The sequence below is a fragment of the Lichenostomus cassidix genome, chromosome 1, assembly GCF_008360975.1.
Source record: "Lichenostomus cassidix isolate B80296 chromosome 1, HeHo_3.0, whole genome shotgun sequence".
NCBI lineage: Eukaryota > Metazoa > Chordata > Aves > Passeriformes > Meliphagidae > Lichenostomus > Lichenostomus cassidix.
In genome coordinates this window covers 84,419,570-84,442,211 of record NC_139479.1, presented here as the reverse complement: position 1 = coordinate 84,442,211, position 22,642 = coordinate 84,419,570, and the positions used below count along the sequence as shown (strand labels likewise).

The 22,642-nt window shown below is 42.0% G+C and overlaps 1 protein-coding gene across 2 annotated transcripts in view; it reads right to left on the bottom strand.

Moving 5' to 3' along the window:
* Window positions 1-302: 302 nt before the first annotated feature.
* NARS2 (asparaginyl-tRNA synthetase 2, mitochondrial) overlaps window positions 303-22,642 on the bottom strand; it is a 49,390-nt gene continuing 27,050 nt past the window's right edge. For both annotated transcript variants that reach the window (XM_085066264.1, XM_085066274.1), the window contains 8 exons: window positions 19,917-20,049; window positions 13,507-13,605; window positions 13,036-13,073; window positions 11,223-11,289; window positions 9,600-9,737; window positions 8,458-8,555; window positions 6,813-6,839; window positions 303-1,030 (listed from right to left, as the gene is read on the bottom strand). In XM_085066264.1, the coding sequence (XP_084922390.1) occupies window positions 886-1,030; window positions 6,813-6,839; window positions 8,458-8,555; window positions 9,600-9,737; window positions 11,223-11,289; window positions 13,036-13,073; window positions 13,507-13,605; window positions 19,917-20,049 (745 nt within the window). In that variant the 3' untranslated portion in view covers window positions 303-885. The remainder of the gene's footprint in view (window positions 1,031-6,812; window positions 6,840-8,457; window positions 8,556-9,599; window positions 9,738-11,222; window positions 11,290-13,035; window positions 13,074-13,506; window positions 13,606-19,916; window positions 20,050-22,642) is intronic.

Sequence of the window (22,642 nt, the reverse complement as noted above, 5' to 3'; positions counted from 1 at the left end):
GCTTGGACTGACAAGCACATGAGAAATTTTCTGAATAACAACAACAGAAGAACAAAGCAACAAAACCCCACCATGAACTGCAAGTTGGCTCTGGAGAGACGGATGAATGAACTCTCATCTAATTGAACATCTCTGTCTGCTATGAATGTGCGCTCTCTGGGAGACAGAAAACAGATACCTTCTGCAGAAGTTGTGCAACTGATTTGGTTATAAAGAAAATGAAACCTCTACCAAAGACACTGAAGGAAACTCTCTGATGCAGAGAGCTACAGTTCTGTAACAGAAGAAGAAACCATACAGAGTTATAAAACAACCCAGTGTACATCTTTATTGATGATTCACAAAATCAAACATCATTCACCAAACTCACTCCAGCAGTTCCAATATGGCATTGTTCCTTGCTAGGTTTGGCTGATTTTTGCAAGGTAAACAATATTTGCTTTTAACTTGGAGTGGGGAGAATCATGCTTTACAATAGCCATTTTGTAACAGCAAGTGCATCACAGCCATGACAATATTTTGGGTCACACTTTCTTTTTAATATTTCACATAAAACCCCTTGCTACCTTCCAACAACACTTGTTCAGTACTTTCATGGCTTGTACTAGTCTCATGAGAATCGTAACCCTTTAGTTAAGTGGGATTTATTAATATTCCTGAAGTGCACTGAAGACACAAGCTGCTATAAAATTAACTGCCAGTGTCCTTCCATAATCTCACTAGGACATATATTATTTTCAATAACCCAGTATTAAATTGACCAAGAGCTTCATTGATATAAAAATTATCTTGATTTCCCATTAAAACACACTCACAGTCATATCCTGGTGTGTTATATACACATAGTTACACCAGCAGTTTTCACCATGTGAGTCAACTGCTGAGCTACAGGAGACAGGAGTGAGAAAACCTGGGGAAAGGAATAACATCTTTGATATTGTCAACTCCCAAGATGTACTGCAGGTAGCGTTCAAACCCCATTCCGAAGCCTCCATGAGGAACTGATCCGAATTTTCGGAGGTCTAGATACCTGTAATTTAAACAGACAGTTACATTTGCAGCACGGTTATGCTGATGTCATTAGAGCAAGCTTTTTATCTAGGGTTTTGCTCTTCATCATAATTACTTCCCTTTGATCCTAACTACTGTGATTTCTGCCAATGCAGCTGGTGCTGGTCAGGGGTGTGAAGAAGCAGAATTGTATTAGCAGAAACCCCAAGTTTAAACCCATTTAAACCAGCATAGCTATGCTTAGCCAGGACACTACAGTGTGTTTTGTTTAGGAGCAAGAACTTATTTGGGTACAAAGAACAGCTTTAATGTAATAGCTCAGCTCATACTGAAAACACTTTTGTAGTTTTAGCACCTAAAATATTCCTAGCAGAGGCACAAACCCAGGTTCCTACAGAATCACAGAACAGTTCAATTATTGGAGATGAAGCTGTCTGCTTGGGCTTTTCTAGCCCTTGCCATGCTGGTGTGGAAATCTACCCTGCAAGTTCTTTCATTTTCTGTTTGCTTTTCAACAGCCTAAGTAATTTCATTTCCAGTAATTTCTTCAGAAGCCTTAATAGGTGTTGCTGTCTGTCTGCTCAACATTCCTTCATGGCTCTTTTTTTTCTTTTAAGGTAATTATGATTGCTTTTTCTACTTTTTCCCCAATCACTCTTACAGACTGATTAATTATTTCCATAGTACGCCAGCAAAAAAACTTGAACGTATCTTCTCTAAAAATGAGATCTGGAACAAGACATTTTATTTCACAGAACAGCACCTGTTGTGCACAGAAAACTCAGAAAACGTTTGGAAGCAGATACTCCAAGTGTATGGGTGTCAACAAGATTATGATGGTTCTTCTACAGTTACCCATTTCCCAGCTGGACTGTGGCTGATATGATACTGTATTTGCAGCTATAAATTGTCACCAATGGTTTTATTTTAATAGAAGTGAAAAACATCTCAGTGCTTCTATTGATTTATGGGGCCACTTCTGAGCTTGCTGAGGGCACAAAGTTATTCTTCTTTATATGAAAGCACTAGTAGGGGAATTGAGTGACTCCAGATGTATTACTTGCTTCTAATCTTGGTGTATGAATATTTCATCATCCCAGTTAAAAAAAAAAATCAAGTGCACTTAAATATAAATGCATATGTTTTACTACTTATGCAGTGAAGCAGAGGGGAGAAAAACACTGTGAAAGAAATTAGGATTGGATTGATTACAATAAATGGCTTCCCAAATACGATATACTTTTAATGAACTGCATGGAAATAGTATATTTGTGTGTGCGTGTATATATGTGTGTAAAATATACATTACGCATATTTGAATGTACTTGCTCGGACATCAGAACTTTCTTGGCTTGAAGACTGTATTTTAACACACTGAAGACAAAGAAATGCCATGATCACCCTTACTTGCAAAATAAAAGTACTCTCCCACAAATTCTACAGCTGCAAGACTGTCCTGGTACTCATACAGTTTGACAGTATGCCTTTCATACCATGAGATATTATTTCGTTACAGCTCATCAACAGTAGTTAAAATTTGGAAAACCATTTATTACCCTCAATCCAACATTCAGGTTTTTTCTTCCCCAGTGGTTTTCCCCTCCCCTCCACTGCCCAAATAGCAAAAAGAGAAGCAGAGCTTACTTCTTCCTAGTAGCACTGACACACTAAGTGCAGTTGTGCCTATAGGGTAAGTTGAAGAGCAGGTTCAGGAGTGGGACAAGTTTTCTGATGATTGGGACCCACGTGCTTTTCTCTCTGTGCTACAGGGTTAGCTTGGCTCACTAAGGCTCGGTGTATGCAGCCCACACCTTGTGATGAGGATTACGCTTGCGATATGAACACATAGGATGTGCAACAGCAGGGTGGTCTTCATCTCTGTGCACTTCACACAGATGGCATTAAGAACTTGTGTCTCTGCAAATACCCTGGAACTGCTCCTGGGGAGCTCTGCTGCACAGCTTTGCAAGGCTTTGCAAGGAACGTGATAGGCAGACCTGATGCTGAGGGTGATCTGGGAAATAGGAAAGACCTCATAAATGTGAGGGATATGGGTGCTGGTTGTGGCAGATCAGTCTGACCCAGCTCAGGAGTTCTGAGCAGAACTGGCAAACCAGCTGGTAAGTGCTTTAGCTGCAACTAGAAATACAAGTAACAGAACAAATATTTCTGATGATGTCTCTAAGCACATCAGCCTGTGCAAAGGCAGTGGAGACTAAGCCCAGCATCCTCTCTCCCTTTTGGCTGGCAACAGGGTTTATAAAGTCATTGTAAGAAGATGAAATAACTCTTCTTCTTCCAGATGAACAATAATAATAAATTCTACCCTTGCTTATCCAGGACTTTGATCTGTAGATCTCAAAGCACTTTGAGAAGCCATTTTGGCAAAAGGAGCGAAACAAAACCCATCAAAGTTAATGGAAAAAGTCCATTGAATTAAATGTGCTGAGGATCAAGACTGTGAATCCTTTCTGATGACTGTGCTAAGAAGAAGCAGAAGAATTGAGAAATTTTCCATTCTTCACAGATGAAAGAAAAAGTAACTGCCTGCAGATGAAGAGAAAAATCCCTTTAGGCTGGAAAATGCTCCCTGAGGTTTTCCTTCATTCAATAGTCTACAGACATTGGATGTTTCTCACCTCAAAAAGAGTTGTGAACTAGTCTAGCTGTTTTTGCTAGTAGCTCATACTTAAGAGGAGAGCTGAGCACTCCATTGGCAACTGAGGGACTGTGCAGCATTATTCCACAGGGGAACTAAGTTTCTCTGACCCCAGCTAACCCTGGTGTTCCTGTTCTGGACCTGAGGACTGATAGGCCTTCAGAGATTTGAATCTTACTTAAGTGTGTGCTGCAGCAACGTCTCCCAGCAATGAATTCCAGGAGCTTGTTATATGCCATGTTAGAAGAGCATTTCTGTTCATCCTTTTAAAGATCTATATTCTTTTATCATCATTATGAGCTCCCTGTGTTGTGCAGCAAGGCACTGTGAAGAGCTGTGCTCTCCTAGTGACCATTCCTAAACAGAATGTGTTCTTTCAGCCACTTTTCAAAACAAATATAATCTCAGTCTTTTATGAAATCCCTGTGCTATACTAAAGCTTCTGTGGCCAGTTTGAAAAAAGTAAGGCTGAAAGAATAAAGATATTATAGTCCATGAAACTGAATATTATACTGGGGAGGCAGGGGGTCCTAAGAAAAAAACTCCCTGAATTTCTTCCTGCCTCCATCTGGCCCAGCACAGCACTGGTTTCTTCCCAAAAGAGGAGTAATAGGACCAGGTGGCTGCCAAGGACAGCGATGGGCTACCTGTTTTCACTGGGCTCTGAAGAATGTTGAAGGATGAAGTGCATGTAGTCACTGCCCATGGGCTGCAAGTGGTTCACCTGTGCTACTTTTCCCTAAGCCCAACTCCTCCTTTTTACCCTGCCACACAAGGACCCAACAGAACACTCTTGACACTCAGGCTTCAAAGAATATCAGAAATTAAAAGAGTCCAGAACAGCTCAATCTTCCTCATCCAGGGCAGGAGCAGGGCCAAAACAACACAGTAACATCCACTTGAAAAAAGCAGACAACACCTGCTCTGCTACTGTGTACTTTCTGTGTAACTTTACCACTGTTACACCAGAAGATCAAACAGCTACCTGGACTGTAACAGGCTCAGTATGAGACAATCTTCTCCACTGATGCACATGGTGATAATCAGAGTGAGGAAAGGGTGCCTTACACGTAGGAAGACTGTCTGAAATGCTGCTCATGCTGCTGGTTGTGGGAACACATTGCTCATGTCACAGTACCTGCTTGTTATTTTTAAGATGGCACCTGGAGACTGCAAACAGGATCAAGCCCCCTGTTTTCAAGGCAATATACTTAATACTCCCTGATCACAGACAAATCAAATGAATTCCCAGGGTACTGTCATCACTCAGCTTCCCCACCTCATTTCCACAGAGCTCTCAGTTTAGCCAAGATCATCATCTACAGTTCTAAGCTATTTTTTATCTACAACTCAAATGAAAAAGTGTAAAAATAAGATAAAATAGCTACAAAATCAAGCCAAATACTACTCCAACTCATACTCTATATGGACAGAAACCTGCACAATAGGAAAGATGTAGTGAACTGAAGAAGCTTCCTGGAGTTTGACCACGTCACTTTATCTACTTTTTTGAAAGACTTCCTGAAAAGTAGGAATGACAAGAAGCAGAACAGTATTTCAAATCATCAGTTGCCTCTGCCCTATGACTCTCCCACAAGCAAGGCAATCCTGAAACTCATAGAAACAGTCAGACCCCACAATATTCTCTTGCCTAGTGGGGGGAAGAAAACAGGTAGAATCAGAGATATGGCAATGGTTAAAGGACTTTAAAAAGGATCACATTCAAAAGTCAGCAAATATTATATTTAAAAAGGAATGACTCAACTGTTCTTCCAAGAGTTTGTGAGCCAGCTTTGGAGACTCAATTCAATCACTAAATTGGAGGAGATTAATTTTAGTCTCTCCTACCCCCTCCACTGGAAAGATGGATGCTGGCAAACCACCTACCTGTATTTTGGCAGATTTTGGACTGCAGTCCAGAAGCATCCAGAATTACTACTATCCTGCACCTTCCTGGGACACCAGACCCTGCTGTGGCAGGGGGTAACAACAGATTCAATCTTCTTCAGGAAGTTACACTGTCTGTGATGGAGCAGAGGGAATAAAGGAGGAAAGAGTCTCCAGAACAAGACTACAGCAGGAAGAGTTTCCAGAATGTGATTGCTGAATATCACGTAAGAATGCAAACAGGTGACAGGCAATGTCTTAATCTTTTGTGGGAAGCATGAGGCAGGGCTGTGCTGTCTCAGTAGTGCTGGAAGGTTTTGCTACTGAACACCAGACTTCCTCAGGTTGTATCTCAGCATCTAACCCCACAACTTTATCACCCTCATTCAGGACAATCCTTCCCTCAGATAAAGGGATATAGTGCATTCTGGCCCACAAATACAACAACAAAGGAAGAAATTAAATTCACCCTGTTTGCACATGGATGATGTAAAGATCTGCCATACACTGGGCTGTTCCTCAGTGATTTCATATTGTGGGAAGAGGAGAGTGAAGAACCTATACTTTGCTTTTTTTCAAGGCAGCCTTCCTAATGATCAATCCAAATACTGCAAAATATTTGAATATACTCTTCTAAGTTTTAAATTCTCTGCACTAGCACTCTCCCAGTAGCTATGATGAAGTACATACCAAGAAACACTTGTCAAGAGGAACACTAAGAACCTTCTGTCGTTTTAATAGGTTAAACTGTTAATTCAAAGGTTGATCTGTCTCCTTAGGAAGACAGTTTTAATTGCTTTAACTGCTTTGTTAGGGAAGATTTTTCAACCCAATTGCCCTGTCAATTGTAAAGGGAGTTATTCACAGAGCTGTTAAAGGTCACAAATTGCTTGTGGTTCTGTAACCTGTTTATCTCGTGCATGGTGGTCAGAATCCACTCGACTTCCAATGCAGCCTAATGATTTAATATCAAAAATCATTATGGGTTGTAAATTAATCCACCTCATGCAATCCTGAGAGGAATGACCTGTGCCATGAGTGGACAAATTGAAAGCATAAACTAAGTAGCATTAAATTAAACTTTACTTAAATGAACTGGCTATTTCATTTAGATTGGCAGTGATGGCAGGGCAACAGGGCCAAGAAATGCTCCCTCAAGAACCAAAAAAAAAAAAAAAAAACCAAAAAAGAAACCCAGTTGCTTAACTAATCTCAAAAGAAGAAATAGAGCTCACAGAGCAAGGTAGCATCTTACCATTGATAGGTATCTGTGAGTCCTAACCTGTGAAACAAAAAGAAAACCCTTTGTAAGTAAAGGAACAGAGTTGATCTGTGCACGCAACACTTGCCTGGAAGAGGATGCTACAAGAAAAGGGAAAGTCTAGTGACCTATTGTATGGAGCGTGCATACGGAGACAAGAATCCTGTTTTTTCTCTCTAAAGTTATGCTGGTTTTGCAGGAAATAGAATTTGAAGGCCTAAACAAAGTATTTGGGCTCAACAAAATCAGATCCTGAGGACTCAAAATTGAGAAAAACATGTGAAAGGAGGTGTGACTTACTGAAGACACACCCCTTTTGTAGCTTGAAATGCTTTCCATGGCTTTCCTGACAAACAAGAAAGTCTGGCTTCAAACTCCACATGGACCCTCCTCCTCCTGAGGACTGGGCTCATATACTGGCAAAAAAATTTTGACAGAAAAAGTGCAGCAGGCAACACTGCACTTTATATCAGTTGAAGCATGCCTGTTTCAGAGAGCTCACAGGGTGAGCATCAGGAAGCACAGGGAATACCATCATCCTACACTAAAAACTGAGAATTAATGTTCTGGTGATTTTAATCGCCCCATGCCTTTTGGATTTATTATGCTGAAATGGATTGTGCTCTTCTCCACTGACTAGTTATATCTATGTGAGCATGTGGCTGATTTAAGCAACAAATTAATTCCCAATGTGCAAATGGTGTTACTCTGGGATTAATCCTCCTCCAACACTGTTTTGCACAAGTGTACAACTGGTTCAAACAGAAGTGTTCAAGTGCTGGATGGGACTCTGCACAACCTGATCTAATGGGAGGTGTCCCTGTCCATGGCAGTGGGGTTGGAACCAGAAGGTCTTTAAGGTACCTTCCAACCTAAATCATTCTCTGATTTTACAACATTTTTTGAACAATCAGATAGGATGCAGAAAATAACTTTCTATTTAGAATTACCCTATGTATATGTCAATTAGTGTTAATTAAACAGCAGCTTTGATACTCTGACATTGGATTTAGACTGAAATTACTCAAAAGTAACAAAATGCAGACTAAGGCAGCAGGGAAAGAAGAGCCCACATGACACAGTATAGGTCTTGGGCAGTTCCAGTGAAGCTTCCCATGAAGCTATTAGCAAAGGACCATATTTTCTGAAGTCAGGCCAGTCACCAAGGCCAGCTGCATCACAACTAGCAAAGCTGCTGACCAAAACTGCAATTCCTCAGTTACATAACGTGATGACAAATATATCTAAGTTCTGTATACGTGACAACTTCCACCTTCACAATCCACTTTCAGCCACAAAAACTGTGAAGAAAAGGCTCAAGGATGAAGTATGCCACAGCAGACCCTGCTCCAGCCAGTTACAGCAGAGCTGAGGCATTCTGTTGCCCTGGCCTCTTAGCATAAAGTAAACTTTTCTCCTCTGAGGAGCTAAAACAGAGAGGCCATTTGCATACCTACAACAGAACCACAAGAACTTCTTCGCCAGTTTACGTCCCCGACTCAGATAAATAGGTATCACAAAGACAAAAATAGACTTCTTTTAAATACATTTGATGCCCTTCCAGTCCTCTGTCTTGCCAACCACTGAGAGCTGCTCTCCTGGTCAGGCTAGTCTCCTGGCATCTGTGGATTTTCCATACCTCTCTAAGCGTGATTCGAGGAAGGGCAGTCGCTCCTCTCTCAAGCTGCCTCCACACAACTCCCCTACTCCTGGTACAAGGAGATCAACAGCTGCAACCTTCAAAGAAAGAAAATTAAGTGAAGTCATGCCACACAGCCCCACAGTGATTAGCAGTAGTACAGCTGACAGTGTTGTAAAAACCTACTGTAAATTTTTCAGAGTCCAGGGTGCTTAGGAAAGGATTTGCACATACTTGGAAAGTCTCCTGTTGACAGGAGAAGTCTGGGAGGAAATTTTGCAAGGATAAACATCAGTAATCTACAGAAAACCTAAATGACAGCAGTGATGTCCCAGACTGAGGACATCTATTTCAATGGTTTGAACTGAATCTCACCAAGTTTCTCAGGTGACAACCTGTGTGGGGTTATAAAGAACCCAACAGCAGCTCATAAGACAGCAAAGACACATGGGCAAGTTTTCTGAAGCCCTGATTCCCTGCTCTGATGCTGTAGCTTGTGTTAAGCCTGATGTACACCCATTCCTTGAGCCAGGATATGGTAGCAACGGCACTCGTGCTGGATTCAAGTGTTAGGATCCAAGTGTTACCACTTCAGCTGTTAGGTATGGGCTGTCTGTCTTCCCTGGTTTGTCTTCTAGGGTTATTTTTCTTATCCCACAGCTGAAATGTTGTTAGAATTAAAGCCACTGAAGACACAGTGGTACATGGTGGGGTAGTTGCTCTTTTTGGCAGAAGCAATGCTTCAGGTTATCTCAGTTCAGTTGTGAAATCACAATTTCAAAGCACGAGACTTGATAAAGAACTTACTTCTTGTGCCCATACATTTGGATGACAAGAGAATCACACACTGCTTGGAGCCATCCAATTCTAAGCATTTCATCTAATAGTACAAAGGTTTACCAGGACAAAATAAACTATGGCAAACTTGTCTTAAGGGAATTAAGCAAAAAGTTAACACTGTCTCAATTTCTGAATCTTCCTCTGCCTGTTGTTCCTGCTTTGGGTATTTTTTCTACAATGGGGAAACAACTGGACAGAATCACATCTTATCTTAAACTTGAGGCCCAGCAGATGACATCTATCAGTAGGCCAAGACATGTGCCTAGCCAAAACAGTGGTGGAGGTGTGACCCATGGACTCACTGTGTGTTGAGGTCCATCTTCATTGTCCCGCATGTAGAAAGGTTTGAGGTCGTATGGGTAGTTAATCACAAACACAGGAACCTCACCACAGTGCTTCACCAGGTACTTCTCATGTTCTGTTTGGAGGTCACAGCCCCACTGTAAAGACAGCAAAAGGGGCCTGGGAATCTGCTTTGGTGCCTCTTGGCCATGGCAAGAGACCCAGCAAAATCCCTGTACACAGAGAGATGTGCTGCTTTGAATAACATGAAACCAAGCAAAGCAACTTCTCATACAGGTCACTGGGACAATTGGCTAAGTAGGCAGTTTCACGGGTTTTAAGGCAGAGCAAAACATGGAAAATAATATGGTTTAACTACACAGAACAGGGCCAGATCATCCCTGCATCAAGCCCAAGCATCTGGTATCAAATTAGAAAAAACCCCAAACAAGCAAAACCCCCAACCAAAAACCCCAACCCACACTCTGCATATCTAAAGGGAAAACAGCACTGACCCAAAGCCAGCTTACTCAACCCAGCAAGGCAGCCTTATTTCAGAATTACCTTTGGTGTATAGGAAACAGCTTTCCTAGGCCGATGCTCTCTTCCCTGCTGTGTCCTGTTACATGCTACATTAATTCTCACTTAAGAAAACCCAGCATCCTATTAACCAATTCTTTGTTATCAGAAACCTTGGACATTTGCAATGCTCTTCACTTTTCCTTTTTTTCAGGGATGTTATAAATACTGTGGCTTTTGACTTGAGACTCCCAGTCTGTTTATAGGATGTGCAAAGAATATCAGGGGAATGGAATGGGAACAGGAGAAGAGACCTTTCCCCAGAATCTCTTCATATGAAAATATCCCAAGTTTGCTGTCTCAGATCCAGGTAGTACAGATACAAGATCTGAGGTTCTACACCCACTTGCACACAGAGATGAGATGGTTACCCAACTGGCTATGAAGGTGGTTTCAGCCAGAGGGTTATTTTCCTCAAAGTATCATAATGACATAATGATTAGACAACTTATGTGTGAGATGAGCACCACCATAAATGCTGTCCCATACTGGAGTAGGTGTGTGTTTGAAATAGGGCAAAATAAGATTTTTAGAAAACCATAACCTAGCAGCATTAGAAAGGATAGCTTATTACTCTTTTTCCCAGTCAACATCTATGCTTTGGAAAGACAAGGGATTCCCTTTACCTACATCTAGATTACATGGTATTTTGACATGGTATTGTCTTATTAATCCTTGTCAAACTTGCAGTGCTGTCCTCTTATCTTTCCTTTTTTTGAGGACTATTACAGCAACTCTTAGATGATTGCTACTGAATCTGCAACACTCTCAGCAGTACTCCCATACAGGAAAGAGAAGTGCCTTTGCTAAGCCTTGGTCCTTGAACTGCAATCTCATAACTTCCTTCCCTGCAAGTGTTACATGTTCTTCTGCTACAGATCTCACTCCTTGTATTGCTCACATTTCAACCCCAAAGGGCAAAAGTAACACCTAGTTTACAACCCAGCAAACACCCCAGGAGGCAGATAACCTGTGCAAAGTAACAACCATTGTGGTATCAGACAGAGAAAGGAGATTCTACAAAATTCAGGCTGCACAGGGACAACCAGCTGGCAATGACCTACCTCTGGCTTGAAAGTGAAAGTTTGAGGAGCTTGCTTCAAAATTTCCACTGCTTCACTGTAGGAAATTCTGCAAGAGGAAGAAAAAAGTCTTTAAGATAACTATGAAAGGAATAACAAAGTTTTTTGGCTAAGTGCCATGCTGGAAAATTAAGGAGGCATTTCCCCACCACCATGCCAACTTGTGTGTAATGTCAGACTTCCCAGCAATGCTTCTCTGGACAGAAACCAAAAAGCATTTTATATGGCAAGAATCCTATGTTTTCCTGTGCTTCAGCTGCATGCAGGGCAGGAAGTGCTAAGCTCTCAACACTTCTGCATTATTGCAATATTGCATTTCAATCAGAAGTGAGCTCTACAGAGAATTGCTTCAGAGAAATTTGTGGATTTTTTAAAAAGAAAACAATATGTCCTCATCAGCATAGCTACAACAACATAGCTCTAGTTCAGGGTGTGTTAGGCAAAAATAACAGCCCAGGGTGCAAAGGGCTTGTAGCTCAAATGTTTCCACTTCACTTTGCAGAAACCACGAGATTTATGTGCAGCAATGTTTCTCGAGTTCTCTGGCAGATTTGAGAGGAGATTCTCCACCAATTTCCACCAGCACAAAAGAACAGCATCATGGCAAAGCAAACAGAAAAAGTGTAGCGAACAATGCTTCAGGTTTGGTAACTGGAAATCAAGACTCCATGGAAGATAATGGGGCAGCCAAGTTTTTGACATACCAAGCAAAATGTTGTGGACAGAGAGAAAAAAGAATAACATGATCACAATAATTTAATCTTTGTATCACTGGCTAAGTCCAATTAAAACCAAATTCCCTAAGGACCACAAGCTCTTTACAGCCAGTTACAATGTTTCACTAAAACAGCGAAGGCTTCAGGAGGAAATACCTTAAGAAGGAATATATTGTTCCACATGTCTGGGTTATGTGAGGCCACAGCCCAAATGAGGTATATCACTGGCACATGTTCAACACATGTAACCAACGTGTGTAAGCCAGGAATGCCCCAGATCTGTCAGCAGCTGATGGAAAGAGATAGCAAGGGAGAAAGAGATGGTCTGACTCTCTCTTTTTCCTTAGAGCATGAGAGAAGCTGAGTGCAACTCTGTCCTTTCAGGAACATCAGTTAGGTCCAAAGAGAGGACTGAAATGGGGAGATGGTAACTTCACTGAGGTCTCCCATGGTACTCATGCAGGCAGAGGCACAGGGTGGATCCTGTGTGGCTGCTTAACAAGACAGCCAGGGCTGGGCTGAGCAGCCCCACAGTGTTCTGTGGGATAAATGCAGAGCTCCACTGCTTGAAGAGACAAGCAGGAGTAGGGAGAAGGTGGTACTAGTGGGAGCCAGTGAGGGAAACCCAAATCCTTCAGTTCTTTAGCACAAAGAGAACTGGAAACAGGAGTTAACACAAGCAATTGGGAATAGAAAACCAATTGGGTTTTTTAAACATCAGAAAATACTTTCATAAAAAGAGAGCAACTGGAGTGGAAGTGTGAATGAAAGCAGAGCATCAAAGCCAAAACCAAGCCACACTGTGAGCAACCACGGTGCAGGTACATGCTGGAAGGAGAATACACTTGAGGATCTTGTCCAGGGCAGAAAAAGCCAAAGGCCAGCAGATTGAGATGTCAGTGTCATGCAGAGGTGAAAGGCTATAACTGACAAACAGTAAAAGGGAACTGCAACTCATGCTCTTTGGAGACATTATGCTAACCCAGAAAACACTGAGTTGTGAAAGAAAAAGAACATATACAAAATAGGAACTCTTTCCCCAAAAGCCCTCTACCAGATCATTTTGAAATAGTACTTACATCATAAATTTGTGCTTCAGTATTTGTTCCAACCTGCCCTTGGTCAAAACAAGAAAAACATAAACATGTAAAGCTACCCTTAAGGGTTCAGGGGCAAACTCATGAAAGTGACCTCCCTCTGTATTTTAATGTGTACGACAGAATCATTTTGATCTAGATATGGGTCAAAATCCACTTCTGGCCACTCAGTGCTAAAAGGGTACCCAATTATTGAAGCTGCAATTATTCAGAGGCTGGCAGATGAAATGACAACTACAATTCTACCACACTTGCTCTCAGCTGCAGCAAGTTGTGTGTCCTTTCTCTGTTGGCCTGAACAATCACTTAAGCTCAGTCTGACATTTAGCTTTTTACAGTTTCTTAACAGAGGACAAGAAAAAAAAATTTAAAAAAATTAATTAAGCCTTCCTATAGCCAAGAGCCCCCAAAACGCCAAACAGGATTGCAGTTCTTTCCTGTCACATGCATTACCTTCTGTGCAGGAGCTATGTATTTATGAAAAAGCTCAACATCACGAGGACATTTGGAGAGCACAGTGCTTGTCACTGTCTTGAAAAGATCTTCCATAACCTAATAGAGAAAAAAGGAGTACATAAAAACATGAACATTGCTTAGGTGTCCCAGACTATAAATGAAACAAGGTACACATCAGCCAAAGGAGCTTCTGTCCTTCTGCATGGCCAGACTGCATAAGAGAGAACAAGCTTGCTAATGCTCCTAATTAGCAGGCTTGTTTAGTAGCTGAAGAGGACTGGAACCTTTATTTTTGCAATGGGTTTAGGGCTTCAGTGTCTGCTGATGGCCTCAATATCTTCAGTCAGGTATCTCCAGTGAAAAAAATCACTGCTAAAATACTCAAGCAGCAGCCCTGGCCAGCCATAGACACACGTTACAACCATTTGTGGGTCCAGTCTCAGATTAATTCTCAGCGAGATATCTGTCCTGTAAGGAACAATTCTGGATTTATGCTTTGTTGTTAGAAAAGGCAAAACTAAAGGAAAGAGAATTAACATGTGTAGAGCTAGGCCATCAAACAGATCTCAGCTAGAGAGACTCTGTGCAGTAAGAGCAAAGTGAACACACACACAGATGAGTAAAGAGCTAAAGCAGAGGACACATCAATGCAGGGATGTTTGAGAAACTAAAAAGATGTGGTTCCATTTCCCTAAACTAATGTCGATTAACTAAATGACATTATCATCCAATTTGGATATACTTATCCAGTAAAATGGGCTTCACTCATTAAGAAATTAAAATGCCATTAAAACCCCCCACATGGGATGCTGCTGCATTTTCATCAGCCTGGTTTAAAGGTAATTTTCTCTTTTGGTTAAGCAAAACAGACCATCCAAGACACTTGCTATTGTGCAGACCAAGAGTTCCCATGACTCCTTGTAGTCTTACACCAGCACAAAGCAGGTAGTTGACACCTGTGGTATCAACTGATGATCATCACAACTCTTCTTCAAAATCACCCTTCTATTCTCATCTCCTTTGTAAGAACAGAGCCATGCAGCTGGGGCTGCATGTCACCTCAGCCTGGGATAGCACAAGGTTTTTCCTAACAAAAAGTACCTCAAAGAGCCTGTGATTGTGAAAAGATGAACCTGTTGTTCAGTCAGTAGATCTCAAGAAGAAGCAGTAGGTCTATGCCTTACGAGGAACCAGATCTTACACGGTAAGATCTTACAAGGCCCAGAAACAACACAGCTGGGCCACTGACACAGCCAAGATGAGATGTGAGGCACGTTGTTCAAACTTATGTTAAGAAGAACATTCTTCACACCTGTCCCAAGCTGCTGAAACACTGCTCTGTGCTGGTGAACAACCTCTGCATCCCACCAGCCCAGTGAAGCTGGCAACTGCTAGTTAAATGAACTGCTAGTCCATCTGGACTCCTCTAGAGCTAAACTCAGACTCAAGACTCCTGCATCAACCTGAGCCTTCCTTTTAAAAAGGGAAGATGCAAATAAGGGAACAGCATTATCATATGCAGATGAACAGTTTTACCCCTCCTGGTATTCAAACACAGAGGAAATGAAAAGCCAGCATTCCTGCTGCTGAGTGGCAAATAACCAAACAGTCAGCTTTGAACTTTCTTCAAAGTAGCTAGAAAAAGGCTTATGCAAATGAAATTAGAAAACTTCTTGGCAATTCATCTGGTTTCACCAGGCAGAGACGAAGGGATTTTACATTAGGCTTCCTCTTTCTAGAAAATGAAAGTATCATCTGGTTTCAGAAAAGCATGTTGTTTAATTAGCACTTTTTTCCTCACTGTGCGATAAAGTAACAATTAGGTTCCCACAGCATTCAACATAAGCAGCTTCCTCTTGTGGAAAAAAGATGTGGGTGGTATGGGAAAAACAATCTGAGAAATATTTCCAGGTTTGAGACTGAGGTTTTGTCCTGGCAAAAAAGACAGACACGTGGGTCATACACTGGCCTCCTCGCTGCTCTTATTTATGCCAAACATGTAGTAGGCACAAACAGTAGACAGAAAAAAAGAAAAGGAGGAAAAAAAAATCTCTCAAACTGAGAATTTATGTCTTTAAGCAGACAGTATAATGAAGGACTGCAAAGCAGGCTATAGGAAAAATGAGTGGAGAAGTGTAATCATTGGCTTGCTGGTTTAAGGGAACACGTGAGTTTGAGATAAAGGTGAAGTGATTGGTTTGAACGTATTCTGAAAGAAACATGTTTGACAGGAATCTTAAACAGGGAAAAAGCATTGGAATCACAGCAAGTAGCTCATATCAGAGGTGGGACTTCTGATGCCCCAAAAGCCCAGTAATGTGATTGTTTCACAGCAGCAATGTGGAAACTGTACTGGTAGGAGGGCAGGCCAGGAGGACAGAGGTTAAATTCTTCTCCCTTCCCTCAAGCCTTTTAGCCTTTATCTTTTGATACTTCAGCAGTATCAACCTTGGCCTTCCCCAGTGTTGATCTGTTATTTAATGGTTAACAGTTCCATTTTGATTAGAAACAGCTCCCAAGGGTATTGCTTAATTTTACCCTGGATCTTTTGATACTACAACTTATCCTCTTCCCAAATAAAATTATGACCAGAGTTCAAACAGAGGAAATCATCAATAAAACAGCAGTAAAAGTCAGCAGCAGCAATTGAAGGTGCTGTACACTCCAAGAAAGGTTCAAATCACCATCTCTATTACATATAAAGGATTACATAAGAAAAATCGAATGACGTGTCAGTCGGATTTTTATTTCTGTATTTTCCTGGGGCATGCATATGGATGCAGTGTAGATCACAGGCTATTCACATATGAAACACTCACCAGTGGACCACTATCTGTTGCCTCCATGCTTGCTCACACACACACACACAAAGGGGAGGATTCACATCTGATCTTGGTCATAAAACCTCCTCTCTCAGTGACACAACCAACAGCTCAGGCCCCTCTCTGGAGAGACGCTGTTGCTGTGCAAGGAGGGAGACTTGTCTGCCAGACCACAGCTTCACTGGCCATTGAAGTTTAATGCTGATAAAAGTTAGGGAAGAGAACAAGCCTCAGCTATGGCAGCTGGATGCCACTTCAGACAAGGAACCTACAGTACTGCAGTTACCCTAATGTCCCTAAAGTGTTGTGCAAGACACTTAGAACAAACCTTTCCCATGTGATTACCAGCATTTGTTCCCTCAAAACTGCAGTCAGCCTTGCCCAAGTGCCTCAGCCTTGGCACTGAAGACAGAATGCTGAGTGAAAACTAGTCTGGAAAACAAATCACATACATGTTTTAGATCCAAGCTCTCTAAAGCTGACACCCAAAATTGGTGCTACTGATTTCATTTCATGCCTGAATTCCCCTCTGTAAAATGGAGGTAATAACGCTCCATGTCACTAGGCTGTAATGACAGCAAATTAATTTTGATGAAGTACAAAACCAGCAGAAGACAATACTTCTGTCCTCAAGACAGAGCTCAAATACTGACTGTTAAATTGCTTTCTTCATCTTAAAGAGATATATTCTCCATCCCTTAAAGAGACAGTGGTGCTAGGACGTGATCTTGTTAAGGAAGACTAACACTATGCATAAACTCCTGAAAATGCCCTCAGGAAAACTCCTTCTGGCATTTCCTAACTTTACAGCCTAAACAGTGTCTTTTTTAGCATGGCTTTGTATGTACTTTTGATGAAATTCAATAATGACTGTATCATATGGCCTCTTTGAGACTCCATTACTGTCATGAGTGAAGTGGGATCCTTTAAATCTACTGCGCTGCTGAGACAGTGGAATGAAAACCAGAAGATAATGGCCTTCAAATACAACTACATGGCACAGCATTGAAGAGAGAGGGAGAGAGTGATAACAGACACCTCAGAGGACAAATGAAACTGGAGAACTTGGACCTCCAATTCAGGCAGTGGAGGGCTGACATCTCTAGTGAGTCCAGATAGTTCCACAATTGGAGCTCTTCCACTGTCTACCTGACCTTTTTCTAAACCCTTCTTATTCTCATCCATTTTGGAGGAAGTGCCTCAGGGCAACCTGGTCTAACTTCTTAGCTTGACTTATGGAAAGAAGCTACAGAGGTCCCTCCTTAGATACCCTTCCATGCACCCTGAACACTAAAGCAGAAATACTATCACCCAGCCATGCAGTGTAAAGTACTGCACTGAGCACACGGGACTTTCCACAGAAAGTATTGTGAAACCAGTATTGTGAGAGTTGAAGGCTCTTTGTAGCACTGAAACACATTTTGGCACAGAACAGAAATTTAGATTGCATGATTAAGACACATGAGACTTCACAAGAACTATGCTACTAATTTAGGAATAACTGAGCATTACTCTGTGCAATTACAGTGAGGGAAAAAGGCTGCTCTAGGATTTCAGGCCCTTTGTTCCCAAATACATGTAACTTGGTTATTAAATCTTCTTTTTTCCATTTAGTTCATAAGGAAAGCTATGTTGCTTTTGGAGCTTTGGCTGAGAGAAAGATCTCAAGCCTCATCAGTGAATGGTAAACATGCATATCTTTGCAGCAAGGCTCTTTAATGGCATATAATCAAATACTTCAAGATGTCCCTGAAGAAGCTGAGCATTCCCAGCACACTAGCTTGCTCAAGTGAGAGGTACTTAGTCCAAATGTTGAACAGAAATTTTAAAAATAAATTTCAAACAATCCAGCTCCTTATGTGAGGACAAAGTTCAGATGCTAACCCTGGCCAAGGGGCTCTCAACTGGGTGTTTTGCACTGAATAAAGAACTTGCAGATGACAACAGACAAAATGCCTGATGGGCAGATACATGAGAGAACACCGAATTTAGGTCAGTTACACCAGGAAAGGAACTTAGGCTTTAGAGTAACTGGCAGGGTTTTCTACTGGTTTTTTTTTGTTTGTTTGGTTGTTTTTTTTTGGTTTTGTTTTGGTTTTTTGTGGGTTTTTTTTCCTTTTTGTTTTTTTAAAGAGCTTGCCCAACGATTAAAAAATAAACAAAATGGGAATTCCACTTCTGTCAGTAAGAATACCACAAAATTAAGCCTGTTGCAATATAAACTCACTATGAGGAATGCAAAATGATGGCTGCTAGAAGACTCTCTGTTAAAGGGAACAGTGCTTGTCAAAGACTTTGGGACAGAGGGAAGATGTAAAAGAGAGCACAAATTGAGACTTCACACAATACTTAGCAACAACAAAGGCAAAGTTGAGGGGAGAGGTTCCTCCTTTCCCTACAAATAAAAGCCCTACATATTCCAGAAGAGTTCTCAAATCTAATTCTCTGAATTGTCTGAACTGGCTGCCTATATTTCAAAAGCCAAGAAATTAGGGTTCTCCGCATAAGATACGTTGACTCTGTGTTGAAGGGCTCAAACACCACTTAACAGAAGACCCTGCTTAGGTAAAAGCAGTGAAGATTTCCACTGGCTCCTGATTACCTAGAAAAACAGGGGCTCAGGAATTAAGATGTGTACATACACAAAGGGCTGTGCTCTAAGAATGCACAAAGCTGTTGTGGAGAAAAGGAGAGAGAAAAGAAAGAGCAGGATGCTATTAATGATGGAGCACAGACTCTGAATGGGTCAGTCCACACAGCCCAAGGCTGTCCAGACATCCCAGATACAGAAGCAGCATACAGAGCACCTCAGCTCTGCTCTCAGGCCATGCTGACTCAGTACTGTATATGACCCATGCTGAAGAAACCACCACCTGTATGTGATTTATATTTTATAAATCTGTAGCCAGTGCCTCAGGTATTCTTCTTTATAAGGGTATTTCTCCAACTGCTTTCCCCAGAGCTTATCTGATAAATGAGAGTGTGTGTGGATGTTTACTCACAACTCCTACTGGGTATAAGCTGGCTTATGCTGAGACTAGTAAGGTGCATTAGCATCCATCATGTGGTTAAACTGTATCTGAGAGGTCAATCCTGAAAAATCAAAAGGCAGCTGACTAAGGATTTCCTCCAGTCTCCTGCTAAAGACACAGTGAACAGTGTATGCCAGAAACTGTTGCTTCTACTTCAGATTTCAATGTAGATTTTAAGGAGGCTTTTAAAGAACACACCAAGGGACACACTGCATAAAGACAGCTCATTCAGTGGAAAGGTGCTGACGATTTTGAAAGGAGAGAGCCACTTTCATTAGCACTAGTCAAGCACATTTACACACCCCCTGGCAATACAGCAACCGTGGAGCTTCCCATTCAGAGGGCTGTGTGCATCTCTATCTTTCCTTCCAAACTCCCTCTAACGCCTCATCTCTGCTGAGCAAACCCTTTCCCCTGGGAAATACCTATGCAACCTCTACTTGGCTCACACAGGGTGAGAGGAGCTGTGACCTCCGCTGAGGGCAGGGAGCACAGCTCAGGGAGGAGGAAGAAACTCTGGTACCAGTCTTGCACAGACATCTAGAGTGCCCACCTGCATGATGTCCTGAAGGCTTTCAGTGAAGGACAGCTCAGCCTCCACCATGTAGAACTCGGCCAGGTGCCGGCGACTCTGTGAGTTTTCCGCTCGGAATGTTGGGCCAAAGGTGAACACATGAGTAAAAGCCCTGCAAGGCAGCAAGAAACAGGTAGGTCAGGTCCAGCACATTACTGAGTCTGTTACACCTAAAGCCCTCACTTTTCTTCCAGCATCTGGAAACAACCAGTTCATCTTCAACCAGTTCAATGGGACTGCTTAATATGTTGCTGTTAAGTTCCTTCATCCAGGCTCAGAGATGGGTTATTCACATCTCTTTGTGACTCAGGGAGGTTGCACACCTCAGCTTTCTCTGAACACAAGTCATGCTCAGGACATTTTTTGTACCTGTGTGGGAATAAAACCCAACATTCCACAGAACGGGATAACCAGAGAAGCACCCAGTTATCGTACCAGTCATGCTCTCCTCATCCATGTGCCTTTACATTTCTTTGGCTGCAATGCCCTGACCTTCATGGGTGCTGTGAGATGCCAGTGCTCAACAGCAGAGTGGGCCTTGCTGCTGGAGTTGCTGGGCTGGTTGGCACTGCAGGGTGGTCAGTGAAGCCCGGCAGGATGGGAGGTGTGTGGCTTGCAGCCCCCCTCTAGTGGTAAGACAGAAGCTCATTGCTCAGAGAGCCATGGAGATAAAGAACTGGGCTCTTCCACACAGCTAAAAGTGGTTCAGCTGAAAGGGGTCTCTGCTGCAGAGAACACGTCTGGGATAGTGTTTGATACTGAAGCAACCAGTGCATTTCCTATCATGAAGCCAGTTCTCCAGCCACCTTCTGAGGAGTCTATTTAAATACATCCTTTCTTTTACTGCAGTTGTGTCATGCTGCATTTCCACTTCCTTCATGAGAAACCTTCCTATCAAACACCAACACACCTTTAAAAAGTTTCAATTTTATGTGGGAAGCTGCACTCCAAGCAATACCTTTTACACTGTGGTCTATGAACACTTGGACTCCTGGACACCCTCAAGCCAGTGAGAGCTTCCCAAACAGATGCCATGACAGCTGTGTTTCCTCTCACGCTGCATGGGAAGAAAACCATGACTGGGGAAAAGAGCAAGCTGCTTCAGAAAAACCATGAACTGGGCAGCTGCTATCTTTGGTACATCTTTAATTTGATGTTATTTTTAGCTGCAGACAGCGTGTAGGAGAAAAAGAACCCGATCAGTAGAGATTAAGCACAGTCTGACACTCGTGAAAGGATGCGTGCTAATTGCTGGGGCTGGCATTTGACTTGCATCTTGTTCTGCAAGCTTTCAACTTTAAAAGGATGTTCACTGAAGTTTCTGAACAGGCTAATTTTGTTAAACTGAAGTTTAAATAAACAACACTACAAAAAGCAGCATTTTTCCTTTGCCCCTTATGGAGACATCTGTGCTGCAAATAAAGGAACACACACATTCTGCTTCACTCATCTGTTCCCTCATGTCACATGCTGGTTAAAGGTTACAATCCAAAGAAAGAGCACTTTCTTTTTCCTTGAGTTGGCAGTAGTAAACACAACAGAAGAAAGTTTCAGGTCGAATACATAGCCTGCCTGTAGGTTTCTTTTCCCCATGGCTCTGCTTTCCCTCCTCCCAAAAACACACTTTCTGTCTCCACTTTGCTCCTGTACCTGCACTCTCTCATATACGACCACAGCATCTGCAACCAGCTAACCAGATTTTGCAGGAAGCATCTTTCTTCAAGCATAATTTTCAGCATGCCACTTTTCCTTCTGCTGCCTTCCTTACTTGCTGAGTTAAGTACTGTAAACTTCTGTCACTCTGTCATCCTCCTTCAAACTGCCCTTTGCTGTAGCATCTATAAAACCTCAGCAATGTTTACATAAATGATGTACCAATACTATTACTCATTGCACAGGTCATTCATTATTATATCATCAGTTCCTTGTGATCCCATCTGTAGCCACCTGTTGTCTTGGGTTATACAGAAATTCACGTTCTTTCTCACATGGCCTTTTTGGTTTGTTTTTTTCCCATGCTCCTAAAAGCACCTGGCATGACAAGGTCTTGGATCCAAAGTTTAAGAGCCTCAACTGCTATAGCAATACAAACAACAAATATGAAACAATGAGTCATGCAATCAAAATTGTTTCATGTTTAAGGCAGAACTGGTCAAAAACTTTTGTTTGCCAGGTTGCAGAGGCTGGCCTGCAATGGGAAACAGGAGTTAGATGCAGGTTCTTGTTCTACCTGACCCCACGTTTCAGGCTTTTGCTAAAATATTTTGAATTGAGGTCCTTCAGTTAAAAAAAAGATTTTTTTTCTAAAAAAAAAAGTTTAGTCACAAGTTTAGTTTGTGACTGAGCCAGGATCAGACACAAGATGAAAATATTTTGAAAAGCTTGCAATTGCTGAAGTACCCACTCAGGTCTGCTCGGTTTGGTGTGCAGCTCTCTAATCTCTCACTGACATGAAGGCCTCAAAGTAACACTGAAAACTGAAGTGTGCCAATAGCTGGCTTGCAGGAGATCCTGTCCCACAGAGCAACAGTCTGGCTTCAGGGAGAAACATTTCTCAGCAGCTGCTCAGGCACAGGTACTGACACTTGAGTTACTGTAGGTTGCCACAGCAGAAGGACAGTCTCCAGCAATGCAGGCTACTAAGTGCCCTTTGAACTGCACTTATTTCCTACTGAACAGCAGCCCAAGCATGAAGACTAGTTACT